Source organism: Rousettus aegyptiacus, unplaced genomic scaffold, assembly GCF_014176215.1.
Source record: "Rousettus aegyptiacus isolate mRouAeg1 unplaced genomic scaffold, mRouAeg1.p scaffold_m13_p_10, whole genome shotgun sequence".
Classification (NCBI taxonomy): domain Eukaryota; kingdom Metazoa; phylum Chordata; class Mammalia; order Chiroptera; family Pteropodidae; genus Rousettus; species Rousettus aegyptiacus.
In genome coordinates this window covers 72,736,309-72,754,057 of record NW_023416285.1, presented here as the reverse complement: position 1 = coordinate 72,754,057, position 17,749 = coordinate 72,736,309, and the positions used below count along the sequence as shown (strand labels likewise).

At 41.2% G+C, this 17,749-nt stretch overlaps 1 protein-coding gene across 24 annotated transcripts in view; it reads right to left on the bottom strand.

Annotated features, from left to right (window-relative positions):
- Nucleotides 1–17,749, bottom strand: part of APBB2 (amyloid beta precursor protein binding family B member 2) — a 328,869-nt gene that overhangs the window by 48,988 nt on the left and 262,132 nt on the right. For all 24 annotated transcript variants that reach the window (XM_036228008.1, XM_036227996.1, XM_036227999.1 and 21 more), the window contains one exon: nucleotides 15,959–16,086. In XM_036228008.1, coding sequence (XP_036083901.1) covers nucleotides 15,959–16,086 — 128 coding nt within the window. The remainder of the gene's footprint in view (nucleotides 1–15,958; nucleotides 16,087–17,749) is intronic.

Sequence of the window (17,749 nt, the reverse complement as noted above, 5' to 3'; positions counted from 1 at the left end):
AATACCAGGAGATAGACCTCCATCCTCATCAGGGGCTTTCAACTCTTTTTCTGAAGCCCCCTTCTCTCTTCTCCCATGTGATCCTCAGCAAAAGAAAAAACTGGGGTGTTCACATTACCAACTAAAAGGGTAGGAAAAGCACTGGTCTAGGATTTAGAACTCATGGTTTCAGACATAGCTCACTCACTTTGTGTGTGTGAGCGTGCGTGTGTGTGTGTGTGTGTGTGTGTGTGTGTGTATGCAACAGTGAGCAAGCCATGTGAAAGTTCTAGGTCTCACTTTCCTGATATGTAAAAGGCATGATATGTTCTTCAGTCTCTGAAATGAGTAAAGGAGATAGCATGCACAGGCCCTTAAGTAAACTATAGACTGTTATAGTAAAACATGGAAAGGATTCTGATTATTCTCCTTCATTCTCTCCTTGATACAATCAAAAGCATTTTAAGTACCTAATATACGAATAGCATCACACTGAGTCACATACAAGGAGGTATAAGACAGAGTGCTGGCTTACTGGTCTACAACATTAAGTAATGACACAAGGTTGAAAAGACTAAATTCCAATAAGACCTATATGAGTACAAAGATAAAAAGAGATCATGGGGCATGGTGCGACTATCTGGTCCCCTTCCTAGGGGAGGAATATATTTCTCCAACCCCTAAACTCAAGCTTGGTCATGTAACTTGCTTTGGCTGATGAAATGTGAGCAAAAGTAGGAAGTGTCATTTCTAGGCAGAAGTTTTAAGAGTCAGTGCATCTTTCTGTCTTGCCACCATGGCTGGCAATACTCTAGTCTCAACAATGGCTGCGCCATCAGACTTGGATGCAGAACGAGGACAACTACCACAGCAGCAGTGCCTGCAGCCAGGCTGCCATGGACAGTCAGTAGAATGAGTGTTGTTTTAAGCTACTGAGCCTTCTGATTGTTACTACAGCATAACCCGGGCAGTGCAGATGGATACAAATGGTGGAGGAAAGGGTAACTAAAGAGGTGAGACCTAGATGAAACCATAAGGATAGCAATATAACACTTATAGTGGGTTTGATAGTTATATTACAAAGTGCTTCATGGACTCAAGGACTCACAATTACTTACTATTCTGCTTAGTACCTCCAATGAGGACAAAGACCATGAAACTTCTTATTTATAACTAGCTATATCCTCGGTGCCAAGCACAGAGGCTGATATATGGTGGGGACTTAATACATGGATTAAGTTCCAAAGAGGGAGGGGCCATACAATAGAAGAAGAAGGAAGAAGAAAAAAAATTCCACAGCTTGAGACCTCAAGGTGGGAATGAGACGATATGGCCCTGGGCATGAGGAAAGCCAACTTGACAGATTACTTAAAAATACAGGTACAGCTATGGTTAAATTACAATTATAAACTTTTTTTTTTTTTAAAAGATGGTGCTCTTTCTGGATGATGACAGCCATTTCTATTCTCCTTCTACCCTGATTAATATACTTCTTTGGTATAACCTGTTCTAATAGCATGGTTCCAAGGCCTAAGAGAACAATTAACAACATTCTGATTAAAACATTTTAAGATACAGACCATCTTCTTTTTTTTTAAAGAAGCACTCTAATTTGTATAATACAGACATACAAACTTTATCTTTAAACAAATTTATCTTGTTTTCATCCTTTGACTTAGTGAATTTAATGAATACGATTTTCTTTCTTAATATCCTACATAGCTTCTCTTATGTAAATAAACAAAAGACAAAGCAACTCTTTAGCTAGAAGTTATATAGAAGATAAATTAAAACATTTTCTTTAGGCAAACAGTAGCATAGTTACTCTAGGCTAGCGGTCCCTAACCTCTTTGGCACCAGAGAATCTAATGCCTGATGATCTGAGGTGGAGCTGAGGTGGTGATGCTAGTGCTGGGGAGCAGCTCCAAATACAGATGAAGCTTTGCTCACTGGCCTGCTCACTTCATGCTGTGCAGCCCAGTCTAACAGGCCATGGGCTGGACTGTAGGTTAGGTACCTCTGCTCTAGGTCATTGAATTTGTGGGGGAAATATATTAAGAAAGTCCACACCTGATCCATTAGATGCAATGCTTTTAGTAATAGCTGCTTATCTTTGTTATGGGATCCTTCATAGGGGAGAAAAGTACTTTGGCAAGTAAGCACTTTTACAGCTAAGGTGGTTTTCTGACACTATTATTCTCTAATTCATGTATAATGCCACAAATGTCATTTGAATTGGTTGACAACTATTAATTGGCTGCAGAGACATATGTTTAATGTTGGTATTGTTTTAGCCACTTAGGAATTTTATACACACAAAATCACCATCTCAGAATGCTCCTGTTGCAGGATACATAGCATTTCCCATGTATTGAATAATAGGGAAGCCAGAGAAAAATCTGCATTTTAACCACTCTTGGTTAATGGAACATTACAGCTAGACTCTGTTTATTGAAATTTGTATCCCAAAAGAATTTGCTTCCCGAAAGTATTAAGTGATTTACAATAAAAGGGATACATTCTGTTGGGGTCTTAGATTAGAAAAGTAAAATTTAAAATCAAGTAGAAAGAAGAAAGAATTCTCTAAATCAATTATGTTAAACATTAATCCACAAATAGGACAGTAATGTAGTTCATTCTGATAGTATTACTGCAGTTGAGGATTTAACTTGAAACCTCCTGGCAAAAAGGGAGACATGATATGTGATGAATATGTAATATTCATCGACTGCAATGAAAGTTATGCTCATAAGAATAAAACACTTCAGTGAAGGCATGGGAGAGTAAAATGTAAAACAAAAAAAAGTCCAAAAATTTAGCTTTGTGGTAACAGAACGTGACATAGTGCTATCATTCAGACTTCCTAGATCAGTGTTCTTTAGTGTTTTCTAACCTGGCAAGCCTGAAAAGTGCTGATCATAGGAAGGTCACTGGTGTGAAGCAAACGATGAGTTTTATGTTTGCAAAGCGTTAAGTGGAGGAGCTCAGAGCCTTTGACAGCTAAGCTGTGTGTGCAGAGCTCTGAGTGCAAGGCATTGCATACGCTGTTTCCCAAAGTTATCTAACCATAGAAACTTTTTTTCTTTCTTTATGCACCAGTTATTAAGCTAGCAGAGTGTTTAGCTCCAAAACTTTTTGGAAAAATTAACCCAGATCAGTGTTATTCCAACTATGATCAATTAGTGGTAATAAGCAACATTTAAAAAGTTAAATAAATAGAATAGAGTAGCAAAGAAAAAAATCCAAAGGGCAGAACACAGAGTGAAGATTAGTGTTAGGTGAAATTTTTGTTAGTGAGAGAGGAGAAGAGGGTGGGTAGGGGGAAATCAGGTGATGTCATAAACTATTATTTCTTATGAGTCATGACAAAATAGTCTGAAAGCCAATGACACAAAAAAATAGATGACTATTAAAAATGTGGGGGTTCATGTAATTTTTAAAAAATCTAATAATTGTCCTTGCAAAATTTATTATGTGGGTAAACATAATCAGCAAGTTAAAGCTTCCTTCAATGTGAAACTATATACATATATATCACACTCACATATGTACATATATGTACATATACATACATACATACAGTGGAATACCATTTGTCCATAAAAAAGATTTTCATATTACCATTTGGGACAACATGGATGGATCTTGAGGGTATTATACTAAGTGAAATAAGTCAGATGGAAAAGAACAAGAACCATATAATTTCACTGATATGTGGAATAGAAAACAAAAAAAAGTAACAAATGAACTAACAAAACAAACAAAGATAAATTCACAGATACAGACAATAGAAGGGTGGTTATCAGAGGGGAAGAAGGGTGGGGAGAGGAGGGCAAGTAAGTAAAGGGGGTCAAATATATGGTGACAGAAGGAAGCTAGATTTTGGGTGGTAAACAGGCAATAGAGTATACAGATACCTAATTATAACGTGTACACCTGAAATTTATATAATGTTATTAAGCAATGTTCCCTCTATAAATTAAAATACATAAATAAATAAAGCTCTTCAGTGGTGCTGGAGTGTAAGTTTCCATGGGCTTTGACTGTGTCCCAGAAGAGGGAGTGGCTAGTTCAACTCAAGGAAACAAAAAGATTTCATAAGGAGGCTTTAGAAAATTAGCAGGCAGGAAAGGGCAGCCAGAGCAAGAGAAATACAGGGTGCTCACAATCCAGTACAGCTGGGTACAAGCACTAGGCCCCATGCTGGATGGAAGGGGGAGGAGCTGGGCGAGAGGCAGCTGGAACAGCAGGCAGGGGTAGTGAGACCCCATGTGTCCAACCATGGGGTCTGGACTCCATCCTGTAAGCAGCAAGGAACATGTCTTTACCTGTCAGAAAGATTACTTGGGTTGCAGTTGGCAGGTTATTTGCAGGGGAGCAAAAGAGGATGCAGAGAGAAGGATGGGGGGCAGAGATGAGGGTGGAGAGACAAGTCTAAGAAGAGATAAGAAAAAAATATCCCAAACTTGATAAAAAGCAAAAGCAGGACTGTATACTTTTCAATGTCATAGTGGAGCAATATTTAACAGGCCCTCTTAGGCACTGCTTAATTCTCTAGTGTTATGCTGTCCAACAGGAACATAATGCAAACCACATAGATCATTTAAAATGTTCTAGTAGGCACATTTTTTAAAAAAGGAAAAAGCAGCAAGTGAAATTCATTTTAATAATATATTTGATTTAATCTAATATGTCCAAAATATCATCATTCAACATGTAGTGTTGTTATGAGATATTTCACATATTTTTTTTTTGCACAACGTCTTTGAATTCTGGTGTGTATATTACCCTTTATGGTGCCTCTCAGTGCAAATTCACCACATTTCAAGTGCTCAGAGCAACCTGTGCCTAGTTGCTACTGTGCAGGACAGTTCAGTTTTAGGGAAATGGATCTTTGACTTTTTACTAGTGATTAGGGCTCAGATTCTGTGAGATTAGTTGTAAATTTGTAGAAGATTAATAAGTTGCAAAAAATTTCTGTAATTTTCTGCAAAAAAAAAAAAAAACCCAAAACCAAACAAAACCCAAAAGTGAAGATTTTATTGCCAGTAAAACATTTTCTTTTTCGTGTGCCTGTTGTAAGGATTTTCTTTATGCCTTTGGTTGCTACCATTTGACTTGAATGTGCTTAGGCAGAGGGAAGTGAGTGTGTGAGTGTGAGAGAGTGTGTGAGTGTGTGAGTGTGTGTGTGTGTGTGTGTGTGTGTGTGTGTTTAATTCATCCTGCTTGAGGTACTTTGTGACTCTTGAAATCACGTGTTTCCTGGTTGCCTGTTTATTGGTTCTGGAAGATTCTTAGTCTTTTATATATTCCTTTGATTTGGCTTTGGTGTCCTGCTGGTTCTCTCAATCATGAGTTAATAAATCTTTGACATATTACTCATTGCGTATTTTTTTAAATTATATTTTAAACAGCCTTATTGAGGTATAATAAAAATACAACAATATATTTAAAACTACAATTTGATGTTTTGATATGTACATATACCCGTGAAACTATCACCACAATCAAGATAGTGAATATATCTATAACTTTCAAAAATTTCTCTTTCCTCTTTATAATCCCTGCCTCCTGTCCCTTTCCAGATAACCAATGATCTGCTTTCCATCAGTAGAGATTAATTTACCATGCATTTTCTAGAATTTCATATAAATAAAATCATACAGTGTATACCCTTTTTTGAGGGAAGTGTTGGGATTTTTTACTTACAATTCTTTTGGGAATCAGCTATGTTGTATATATCAGCAGTTGATTCCTCTTTACTACTGAGTGGTTATCTGTTGCATGGATATACAACCGATTTATCTACCTACTGATGGATATCTGAATTCTTTTCCAGCTTTGCTTATTAGTTACTGCATATATGTCTGTTTTTAACTTTTTAAAAATTATAGTTTTGTCTAAGTACTAAGGAGACAGAATCATTAGGGCTGAACCCTCTCCGTAGGGTAACAGGACCCTCAAGTTGCTGACTCATGCAGCTGATTAGATGGCAGACCCATTAACCCAAGTGGACTCAGCAGGAGTTGAGTGAATGCATGCATACATACAGAAATGAGTGAATGCATGCATGAATCTAGAGCATAGGAGAATGAATAACTTGGAAAATGGGGTTGGGAGTGTGGATGTTTAAAGATGGTACTTTCAGTTTTGACCATATTGAGTTTAACAGATTTGTTTTGGCATTCCAGCAGACAGCTATTACTAAACTAAGAACAAATGTGACTTAGGCCTAGGTTAGCCATGTAGGTTAGGGGTCACATACAACTATCTGTGACCTCATGGTACGCAGTTAGGAGAGAAGCTTTTTTCAAAAGGCGGCTGAAATGGATTTCTGGGTTCTTTGGACTTCAGATAGTTGTTTATGGATTTAGGAACAACTTGTGCCCTCTCATGCTTATCTCAACCCCAATTCCAGTTATGTCCAAAGGCACATGGGTTGGAGGGCTGCTGAGGGCCTGGGGCCAAAGGGGACTGGACACTTTCAATTTGAACTAAATATCTATTTCACAGATTTGGTAATCCAAGAAAGGTTGACTTCAATAAATAAATAAATAAAATGATACTGGTGCCTCTAATGGTGCTATATGTAAAATGCCTGAAAAACTTATCCCACAGGAAGTTGTCCCCTATTTAGTTTGCTTCTTGAGACAGACCTGGTTTTAGTACCCACATAGAAATGTTTGGGTTCTATTGAGTGAAAGACTGAGACTTAAATTTTTCCATCTTTAGAGTTTCCAACAAATGTGTACTCAGGAATTCTCCTTTATAGGGTTGCAGGAAAGGATTTAGGGATCAAAAGGTGAGAGCATGAATGATTTTCCAGTAAGAAACTCTATCATGACCTGTCTCATCCTGGGCTGGGTAGCTCAGGGCACAAGGCATGGGCCCATGAACCCTGCCTGAGGGTGGATCACCAATGAACCTGGGTGCTCTATGCAGGAAAAATGGAGCCCTTGAAAATGCAGCTGTAGCCACTCATCAAAAGAGGCATGGTAGGCAAGACAGGATATGTGACTAGGCCCAGAGAAGCAATTAGAAGCACAAGGCATTGTCTGCAGAGAAGAAGGCAGCTATGTCTGGTCGGCTTTCTAGTGGCCAACCTCCCTCTCCGTTATAAGCTGTTTGCCATGTCTGTAAGCCCTGTACTTGGGCCTTGCTACTCCAGTCTCCTTTATAGCCTTGATTGTGCACCCTGCCCCAACCTGTTTCACTCCAGTATTTTCGAACACTTCCCCTTTGGTATGTTTCTGGTGTAAAATATCTGAATAACAAAATTTTCTAGATTGTATCTCTCTTAACCCCTCTAACTTCTCTAGATATGTGAATGGTGCTAGATCCAGTCTGTTGCCCACTCTATGTTCCCTAATTTATAGTCTAAGTGAGTCTTCCTGGGTTGAGACAGATTTACTCTTTCCATTTTAAATGAACTATTTGGCTCACTTATTTACATTTGGCCCAAAGTCTGATTTGTGTTTCTGTCCTCTGGCTGCTGTTGACCATCATTCAGCTCCCAGGACTTTTACTCTCAGAAACTGGGTCCTTGCTTGAGGATCTTGACTTTAATATCTTAATTCTTGTTTTTTATTCCCTTTCTCTTCTTACCTTTCATAAAGAGCAGTTCTCCAGGGTACTCTTTGGGGAACAGTCTAGAAGAAAAGAATTCTCAGTTGAAGTTATAAGAAAGAAACACGGGACACGGTGCCTATGCCCAAAGGTTGTATGCCACTGAGAGGCAGGGCGGGGAATGTCCCTGGACTGTCTTCTTGCCCAGGGACAGAGGCCAGTGACTGGGAGGAGACGAGAAACACTGGCAGCCGGTGCCACTCAGGCTGACACATTAAGAGAGCAGCGGGAAGGCACGGAACCCTAATGTCTGCACTGAAAACTCAATATGGGATAATTTTCATAAATTCTCCCTTTTCTCTATTATAAAATAACTCCTCCAAACACAATTCATTCCAAGGGTTTAATTCATAGCTGTGATACTTAAACACCAAGCCTTGCTTAATAAGAGGGTTAGAAAAATGCAAAGCTATTTTGGGGAGGTGGGTTGGTGGCTCTATATATCGACATTAGAGGAGAGGTTGTGGGAACCTCAAATTTACAGCTAGTCAGTCAGAGGCATGGGTGGCCGGGATGTGAATGGCATTCAAAGTGGGGGCAATCTTGCGGGACCAAGCCCTTGACCTGTGGGGTCTTTGCAACTCCAGGTATTGTGTCAGAATTAAATTAAGTTGTAGGACACCCAGTTGGTGTCTGCAGAGAACTGGAGAACTGCTGTGTGTAGAAAACACACACATTTGGGCTAGAAGTGTTCTGTGAGTAGAAACAGATCACAGGAGCTATATTATGTTTCCAATCATCAGATTCACCATGAGCCAAAAATCATGGATGATTACATTTGAGTAGAAGAAGGGTTCAAAGTCATGACTTGCATATGAAAAGCAGTGACTGCCCATTCATCTGTATTAACATGGGACTTTTAATGATTCATCAAATACCTAACTATTTATTGAGCATATGCCACAAGCCATTAACCACACTAGGCTCTAGGTTAGAGTGACAACTTTTTCTGCTTAGACACTAATCCATGTCTACGTGAGTTGTTAAGCTATTTCTCACTAAAACTACTCTTCTTTCTGTTCTTGGAATCTTCCATGTTCCAAGAAGATCATGGGACTTTGAGGGCTGACACAGACAATAACGGCCAAGCATGATTGATCACTGGCCTGTTGCATTCACACAGGCCTGTTTCTCATCTGACTTGGGACTCAAGGGAGCTGTGAAATGGAAGTTGTTCAGGGATCAGCACCAGAATTTTCTGCTCTCTCTCTTCACAGGACAACCTCAAGCCTCCACACTTCATTGGCTGGTGCTGAAACATGTTCATGAGAAATACTGGATTATGCACTGAACCAGTTACCAAAATGGATGATGTGATCTTCAGAAGATATTGCTATCTTCATATATTCACGAACAGGGACAGCATCACTATGAAAGATCTGCTTGAAACTGCCTTCATGCATTCCTTTGAGGGAACCTTTTCTTGGATAATTGCTTACAATATCTTTCCTTAAAGGTTATTCTAAGCTGAAAGTATTAGCAAGCCTCTCGGCATGATTAATAGAAGGCAAGAAAGCCACTTCTAAAGAGATAAAATGTAACTAAAGTGTAAGTAAGCAAAATGGTCAAGTAAATCCCAGTACTTCTGTTTATCATGGGGCTGTATTGAAAAGAAATTAACTCCAGAGGTCAAGACAACACTGTAGCATAGGGAGAGAATTAAAGCTTTTTCTCTGAAGGCCTTTCTCCCTGAGGAAAGATAACACATACCCTAGATTAAACTTTTATCAGCCAATCTTGGAATTCCATCAGTCTTTCATTACTGTCTGTCCCGAGAACCCTCTGACTTGACATCATTACGAAACTCTCCACCCTCCACAGGCAACGCCACCCCACCATTACTCCTAGGAAAAGAAACAATGGCAAAGCTAAAATAGAGTTAATTTTCAGATTAGCACAAAAGCCAAGAGGCCCACTATTTCTCAATCCCTGTCACCTAAAACAGCACTGCCCTTTAGTTCCGACTACTCTGCCAATTTAGAAAGGAAGTCTCCTTGGCACAAGAGCTGTTGTGTTACTTGCAGTGTGGTGCAGCTGAATGGGGCAGACAACCACACTTACTCACTTGCCCCCCAAAATCAGCTCTCTCCAATGTCTTCCCTTTGGCAGGCACACTCTGCACTGTGTGGAAGTGGCTGCCTCTCTTAGCACTAATTCAACTGAAAGGTCGACCAGGGAGAGTACAAGCAGGAGAGACAGAAACCACACTGGTTACTTTAATAGAAAAGAAATCATATAAAGAATCATAACTAGGAAACTAAAAAGGCCAAAAGGGAACATGGAGAGGTTATTGCGAAGGTAGTAATTACAAGGTGGGGCTGTGACCTTGAGGGTTGAGAGAACAAAGGACAGAGATGGGAGTTATCAAAACTCAGAAGACTGGAGTGGAGCCCCAGGGAGCAAAACCTCTGACACTGAGCAGGAAGCCTTGCTTGGCAGGTGCTGGGATCTCCAGACTTGAAAAAGGGGCCGCAAAGGCCGAGGACCTAGACCTTTAAAGAGTGCGTGCCAACCAGATCCACTGGTGGCTCTGAAGAAGGGGTGTGATAAAGCGTGAGTGCTGGAAAGACCTGCAAGGTGGAGTCAGACCGATGCAGCAGGATGAAGAAGCTTTTCCAGGATGATGCTCATAGAAACAGGAAGCAAGTTCCTTTTTCCTCCTCCAGCCTCGCAGTCTCCTTCTAGTCAGAGCCAGACAGGCAGCAAACTAGAGAAGGAGGAATGTGTTTTGCAGAGTCCCAGCCCCAGACTCACAAAGCAGAGCAGAGAAGGGCAGGTTTGGAGCTGAGAGACAACAGCTTAACAACTGGCACAGGAAGCTGGTCATGGGCTGGGAAATTGCGGCGATTCATTTCCACTTCAGAATACTAGTTGTTTCATCCCTTCTTTTTTGATAGCAGTTTTAACTTGAGAACTGTCAACCTAGCTAGAGACTCCATTTCCTAGAGTCCCTAGCAGCTACACATGGCCAATGGGGGATGTGAACAGAATGTGAGTGTAATGTGAGGTATGTAAGTTCCAGGTCACCTTCGACTCAGAGACAAGTCCCTTGGCCTGGTCATACTAAGCCCGTGTGTCACAGAGCTACCCCTTCTGACAGCAAAGCTCACTTAAGACTGCGAGAGAACAACGAATTTCCAGTATTTTAGCCAGTGGATGTTAGAGTACTTGGTTTAGCTGCCTGGCCCATACCCTGTTTAATACACAAGGGTTAGCTCTAGGAACAGCAGCAAGGCTGGGCAGTGCTTCCAGGTACTCTGGGTAATGCTGGCAGAACTGGGATACAGGCAGGGAGGAAGGAAAGAGTCAAAAGGACCTGCCATTTCCACAATGAGTTCCCACAGCAGCCCTATCGATTGCCTAATTCTACTCTGAATACATTATTGCTCTAATGGTCTTTCTATAAAGAGGTCGTCGTATTGGGCCACCCATGTCTGCATTCTTTTTAAAATTCTTCTTCTGTTAAACCACTCACTAAAGATTTAAAGCCATGCTTTCAATTCATACCTGTCTTATCTCCTCAATTAAGAAGCCAGATCCTTAAGGACAGGGATCAGGCCATAGAGTCCCATCTCCCTGCCGACCCCAGGTTATTTTAGACTATCCATCATCTCTTGTCAAGATCAACTGAGTAGCACCCTATCTCAACATAGGAAAATAACTGTTGTCAGTTCTTTGCCCTGACATACTAGATGGGTCATCTAAGGTAAATCACACCCTTCTGTCCTCAGCTTCCTAATCTCTAAAATAAAGAGGCTGAAAGACAGTGGTAACTAAACTACCTTTAAATTTAAAAGCCCATTAAAGTTTTCCATATTTTAACTGCAGTATTTTCTATTTTCTCCGGACCTTTTATAAATCCCTCCTCCCAAATTAAGCGATGTTTTCAAAAGGAATCAAAACAAAACAACAAAATCACACTGGTAGGAAAACAAGACTTCTGAAACCACTTAAACCATGGTCTTATGGGGAAAAATAGTTAGGAATATATAGGAGAATAGAAAAAAAATATTCAGTATACTATACTCTTTAAGTAAAAGTTCCCTGATATATTAACCATGTAAAACAATTAAGTCAGAGATAAACTCATTTGAAAATTCATGAATAACTTATCATATGGTAAGCTTTTATTAACAATTGTTCATCAAAAACAGAAAAGAGATGTATAAAACATTTTCTAGGAAGAGAGGTTTTGCTATAAAAACTATAAGCATAAATAATATCACAGGGTCAACATTTAACCTGCATGTTGAATGTCAACTGTAATAGAAAAAAAGTACTTTTTAAAAACACTTCTGCACAATGGCTGTGATGGCTGCAATTAATTATGAAGGAATTGTATATTCATTAGAGCAGGCCCAATGGGATCTCCACTTATTATAGTTGTTTATTAAAAGTAATTCCAATTTTTCTTAAAAGCAAAAATAGCATCCTCGCATTGCCACTACTGTAAACTACCAAGTTGCCTGACCCGAGAGGCACTTCCTAACGCACGTTCCCTGCAGCTGCGTTCCCGCGCAGAAAGTTCCCGTGCACAGAAGACCTCTGGGAGGGTCCAGAGCAGAGGCCTGCTGGGCTTCTTTTTTACCCAGTTTCCCAATTGACCCTAAAAGGCTTTCTCCCCCTCAGGGCGTCTGTGAGCATTTTACCTGATCCGTGCTCTATGGTCCACTCTATGGAAGCCGCATGGGGAAATCCCACTGACAGGGTCTGAAATGCTCTGATTATACTATTCGCTCTTTTCCCTTTCTCATGGGAAACAGGTGGGGTGACTACACTCTACTCTCTGTTGGCAACACACACAAGGATCTGTGTGCCCAGAAAATGGACCCTTACACGCCACAAGGGAGAAGAGAGACCCTGTTACAAGTCCCTGTGCTCAGAAATTATGTTGCTTGCTTCTGAGTCCTCTATAAAGCACAGGGAGGACGTTCTTCCCAGAGCCCCCGAAAGTAAAAAGAGAACCACTGCCAGGAGTGGCCAGGAGTCATGGGCTCCTGAAACAGGCTCCTGAAATCCCTCTACGCCATCCTGGAAAGGCAGCCTGGCAGGCCCCAGAGGCAAGATGAGAGGTGGCACTATAGCCTCTGCTCCCACCACTGGGGGAAAAACGCTGGCTCTAAAGCCCAGAGCCATTTATACCTAGAAGGACAGCCTCCTTTCCAAGAGGGCAGGGTGGAGCAGGTCAATCTGGGTGCTCCCCAGCGCTGCCTTTGATTGGAAATACAAGGATCTGAAAATCCCTTTTACCAATCTCCAGGTCTGAGAGCCTTCACTTGCATCTCACTGTGATCAAAAGGAACCAAAGTTCAGAATAGCCTAGGGAGAGAAGAGGTAGCTGCCCTTGGCCTGCCATAATGTAAATGCCCTTAGGAACAAAACAAAAACTTCAGTTCCATCAAGCAAGAAATAATACCCCCCAGTTGCAGTCTGATGTGACTGCAACTCCTTCTTAATAAAAGGTTTCTCCAGATTAATCTTGGGGATCAATGTAGGGCTAGATCGCCTCTTCACTCAAAGTAAACTTACTCAGTAAGGAATTTCTTCAGAGTAAATCAAAACCATTTGAAAGCCTTAAGAAAATACTAAACCTCAATAACTTTATAAATTCTGAAATTACATGGCTTAGCGAAGCACTCTGAATTTCAAGAAAGATGGTGTACCCTTCAAGCCTCTGGTATACACGCGTTTATTCTTCATTTGAACCACATCAAGAAATCTCCTAAGAGGTTCCATTTTCTCAGCAAGGGAAGTTACAAAAGGGAATGTAAAATAGGCTTGGTTTCACAAGCAAAATGAAACACTTATGTTTTATTCATGTAAAGCTCTTGTAAATTGCTGTTAAAAAAAAAAAAGAATCAAAAGCAAAAGAAAGTTTTTTTTCTTCCTTTTTTTTTTTTTTTTTTAAAGGCAGGAATACAAAAGCTCCTTCTTTAAGGGAATGAAAACTCAGGGGACCAATGGGAAGAAATAGAACCTTTCACTGGCAAACCTACTTTTTAATTTACTGCTTCCAAAAGCAATCCAGCTCAAGGGCCCCCAATTACTCCATGAGCTTGCTGAGGTCCTGACAGCTGACGTGGAACCCTGTATGAATTTCTAAGTTACACTTATCTGCCAACACTGAGTAAGAAAAAGAAGTTTAAGACAGGGATAACATTGCCCGCTTTTCAAAAACATAACCAAGGTAATATAACCTAATTTACACAGACGTACGTCATTGGGGGGCAGGGGGTGTGAGGGGGGGTTCTTCTTTCTTTGTAGGACAACTGAACTCATAGTGTCTGGAACAGCTTCTTGACCTTTGTATCAACTGATTCTTGAAACCTCCCTGAGGTCTGGCCCTCTCCCACACCCCAACCCTGTCTTTGAAAGAAAATCACGTAAATAGTATTCGCTACTGTCTGCCGCTTTAACAAATCAAGAGCTAATATTCATTAAACATTCACCATGTACCCATCACTATGCCAATTAGTAAACATACACTCAGGCATGTATACATATGCTTTGTAGTCCTTATTATAATCCCCATTTCACAGATAAGCGAAACTGAGGCTCAGAGCTTGAATCGTTTTGTCAGCTGGAGTTTGAACAGTTTTTTTCTCCCTGAACATGCAGCATTCGGCCTCACTTTAAAAAGCTGGGGTAGGCTGAAAACCTCATCGGTGAAATTCACTTACAACTTAACTAGTTGTATATGTATATAATGATCTTCACCTTGGCTCCTGACTTTAAAACAAACTTGAAGGACAAGAATCAGAGAAGGATCAAGTAAGCATCTTATACCCTCCATCAAGGCTAAACATTTTTAATGAGCAAACACCATCAGGTAGTTTCCTAGTAAAATTAACCAATTCATTTCAACACATCAACTCCAGAGCTACAGCTCTGCCAAGCAAGCGAATGACGAGTGTGTACCAGTAATCTATCCATTCATTTTCCCCAAGCACCTAGTCCAGGTGTCACCATTCAACACTCTTACAAAAGGTCAAAGACACAACTGTGTTCCCAGGAAGGTTTAATCAATTAGCAGCTCTTATGCTAACCATTACTCCAGTCTGGTTCCAGCAAAAATACTTGTTCCTTTAACTGACATCGATTTCCTATCTGGCTTAGGACTTGGAACTGAATCACTGATGCCCTGTCTTGTTAGAGCTGACATAAGCCAAGGCAGAGCCCTCCAGAGAGGACCACATAACCCAATAAACCAGCATGTCCAAGAATGGAACAAGAAGAGCCATCTCTGTCACTGGGATTTTCACTCACTTTTGTAATGCTCTTGTCCATTCTAAACAAAGTAGTAACCAATCATCCTATAGCTCATCCCTAAATGCTAGCACATCCTCAGGTGCCTTGAGAATCGTCAAAGAAATTATATAGTTGGCCCTTGAAGAATGTGGGGGCTAGGGGCGCCGATCACCCTAGCAGTCAAAAATCCATGTATAACTTAAATTGGCCCTCACATATTCAGATTCCCAGCCATGGACAGAAAATGTAGTCAACCTTTGAACACCATGGGTTGGAATGGCTAGGGGCCACTCATATGCAAACCCAGGCAGTTCAAACCTGTGTTGTTCAAGGGTCGACTATAATTTAAGAGTTAATACATTTAATGTAGCCTAATTACTTAATGATATCCAAGGGCGATATCTGTGATAACTCACTTTTTTAGTTAAGACATATATTTGAAAATCAGAACTTCCTTGTTTTCAGTCATCCTGGAGAACAGAAAATTCACAACACATCTAAGAAGCACTTCTGTAAATAACAAATTCTCAACAGAATTTCAGAAAAATATGTATTGAATAGAATTCTGATATGATCAAATGTTTCAGGTGTTAAAAGAGTTCAAACCACTAAAGTTCCTGATCATGATGACTTAATGATCTAAAGATTGTGACTGAAGGTTATATAACCCTTCCCTTCACATAAGCCCTCTACGAGGAAAATACCAGTAGTAGGCAACCTGAAATGGCTGAGACTCAATTGAATGAAATGGAGGATTAAAACGGACTGCAGAGAAGAGGGGGCGAGAGGTGGGGGCTCAGACAGCCTGGGTGAATTGAGAACTTAGATGAAGAGGAGCAGGAAGAGAAATATGCAGACTTCAAGGCAGGATCCAGAGCTGACAAAAACTTTGAGGTGCACGCATCAGAAAGGGAAGTAGTGTGCAGGGTTTACGAGGCAGGCAAACAGAAATGTGTTTTAGGTTTTACATTTCTAAAAACAGTCTACTGTCAAGTTTCACATTCAGTGAAGTGCAGTAACAGCGAGACCATACTTGAGTATTGAGCTAAAACTGGGGCACCTGGTGAGGTGACAAGCGACCCTCACATCACCCCAGGGCACTCACCGGCCATTGTCACGGCCCACGCCCCACACTCGGATGCTCACGATGGGCTGTGAGTGGAGCACAGTGCGGTCCATGGGGTCCACCAGGCTGAGCATGTCGTTCTCCAGAATGAGGTACATGTCTTTCCCCTGGATTCAATAAGAATACATGTTATCTTCCGCATGAAGCTACACACCTTCCAGTTTGTGGATATCTAGGGATGTCATTTCAATGATCAAAAGGAGCCACCCTTTGGATCTATAATTTGTTTTTCTAAGAGAGGTGGGGTCTCTCCTAACTAAAATCTTCATAAATCTTTCATATTTTCCTCACATACCCAATTTCTCTCTTCCTCTCCAAGTCCTCTAAAAAGTGTCCCTAGCCTGCCTTCTAGCTAGCTCTTATTTTTATTTACACTTCTGAATCTTTAAGGAAAAAGGGTAATGGCAGGTTCGCTGGAGAATCTGGCCATTTACCAACTCCATGCCTGGCATTCTCTCATAGCAACTCTCTCCCCGTTCCTTCACCCCCAGCCAGTCCGCACTGGGCATCCTCCGGTCAGCCTTTCCAGACCCATAACAACGTCCGTCTCTTCTTAACTTCTCAACCACTTTGTGTCTGTGTGATGTGGCTGGCAGATAGTAGAACAGCTTTGTGACATTTCTCGGTACTACTATAGCTAACATTGATGTAACTTTATCGCATCTTAGATATCACGCCACGTGCTCAGGGTACACTGGCTCGTGAACTCTCCAGCTTGCCCTGAGAGCTTGATTTGTTATTATTTCCAATTAGCAGATGGGGAAACCAAGGCTAAAAGGTTAAATCACTTGTTCAAGGTCTGACACAGAACCTGTGATGCCTTCAGCTACATAGGTGTTGTGTTAACACCAACGTAGGGGGAAGCCAAGGTTTCTCATCTCTTACACCAATACTTAGTTTTTGGTCTTCTGTCTCCCCACACATATTGGCTCTTTGACAGTAGGAATGCTAGACTTACACAACTTTATTCCTCTTGCTTGAGGAATTCCTCAAGGATAATTTAAAGACATTATTAAACTTTGCTGTACAACAGGAAGACTGTGTCTCCTGAAGGTCATGGTCAACCCTGATGCTGTGGTGTTGAAACCAGGGAGGTCTAGCTGGGCAGAACAGTGAGTCTTCTTGGTGGGCCTTCAATTCCAAAGCAGGATACATAAAATTACTCTGTGTTCTGTTTCAGGTTCCCATCCCAGGTTCTCAGAGGGAACACAAGCTCTGCTGCTCAAGTGGCAGACATGGGTTTTTCAGTGCTTCTGCTGGCCAGTGTTTAAGCTGAAAGTCTATGGCTGAGATGCAGCAGGATCTGAAGTGTTGCCAAAAGGTAGGAAAGCTATTTCCAGATAAGAGCCCTGGCAGAAAATGCAGCTTGTACAGGCTGTTGTACTGCACAGACTCCACAGAGCCTGGAGCAACAGGCTACTCACCACCTCAGACCTATAGCACCCCCAAATGTCTTTGTTGGGGAATGGTAGCTCATTCCATCTGCTGTGGGATAGGGCTTTTGTCTGTGTACACTTCAAGGTCATAGCTGTGTCCATGTCCAGACCCTGGGCAAAGAGCCAATTCTTAATTAATCAGGTTGCAGTCTAACCGTGATTGAGTTGCAGGTCCTAGAGGAATTCAGTTGCCCAGCACCTCACAGAAGCCAGGTAACTGGTCAGTGGCAGAGCAACAGTTGGCAGAGCCAAGATGAAGAGCCGAGCTGTGGTGATGGGCTGCCATCCGTACTCCGCCCTTCCATTAAAGTCCAAGCTTCTTTCCTCCAGTCTT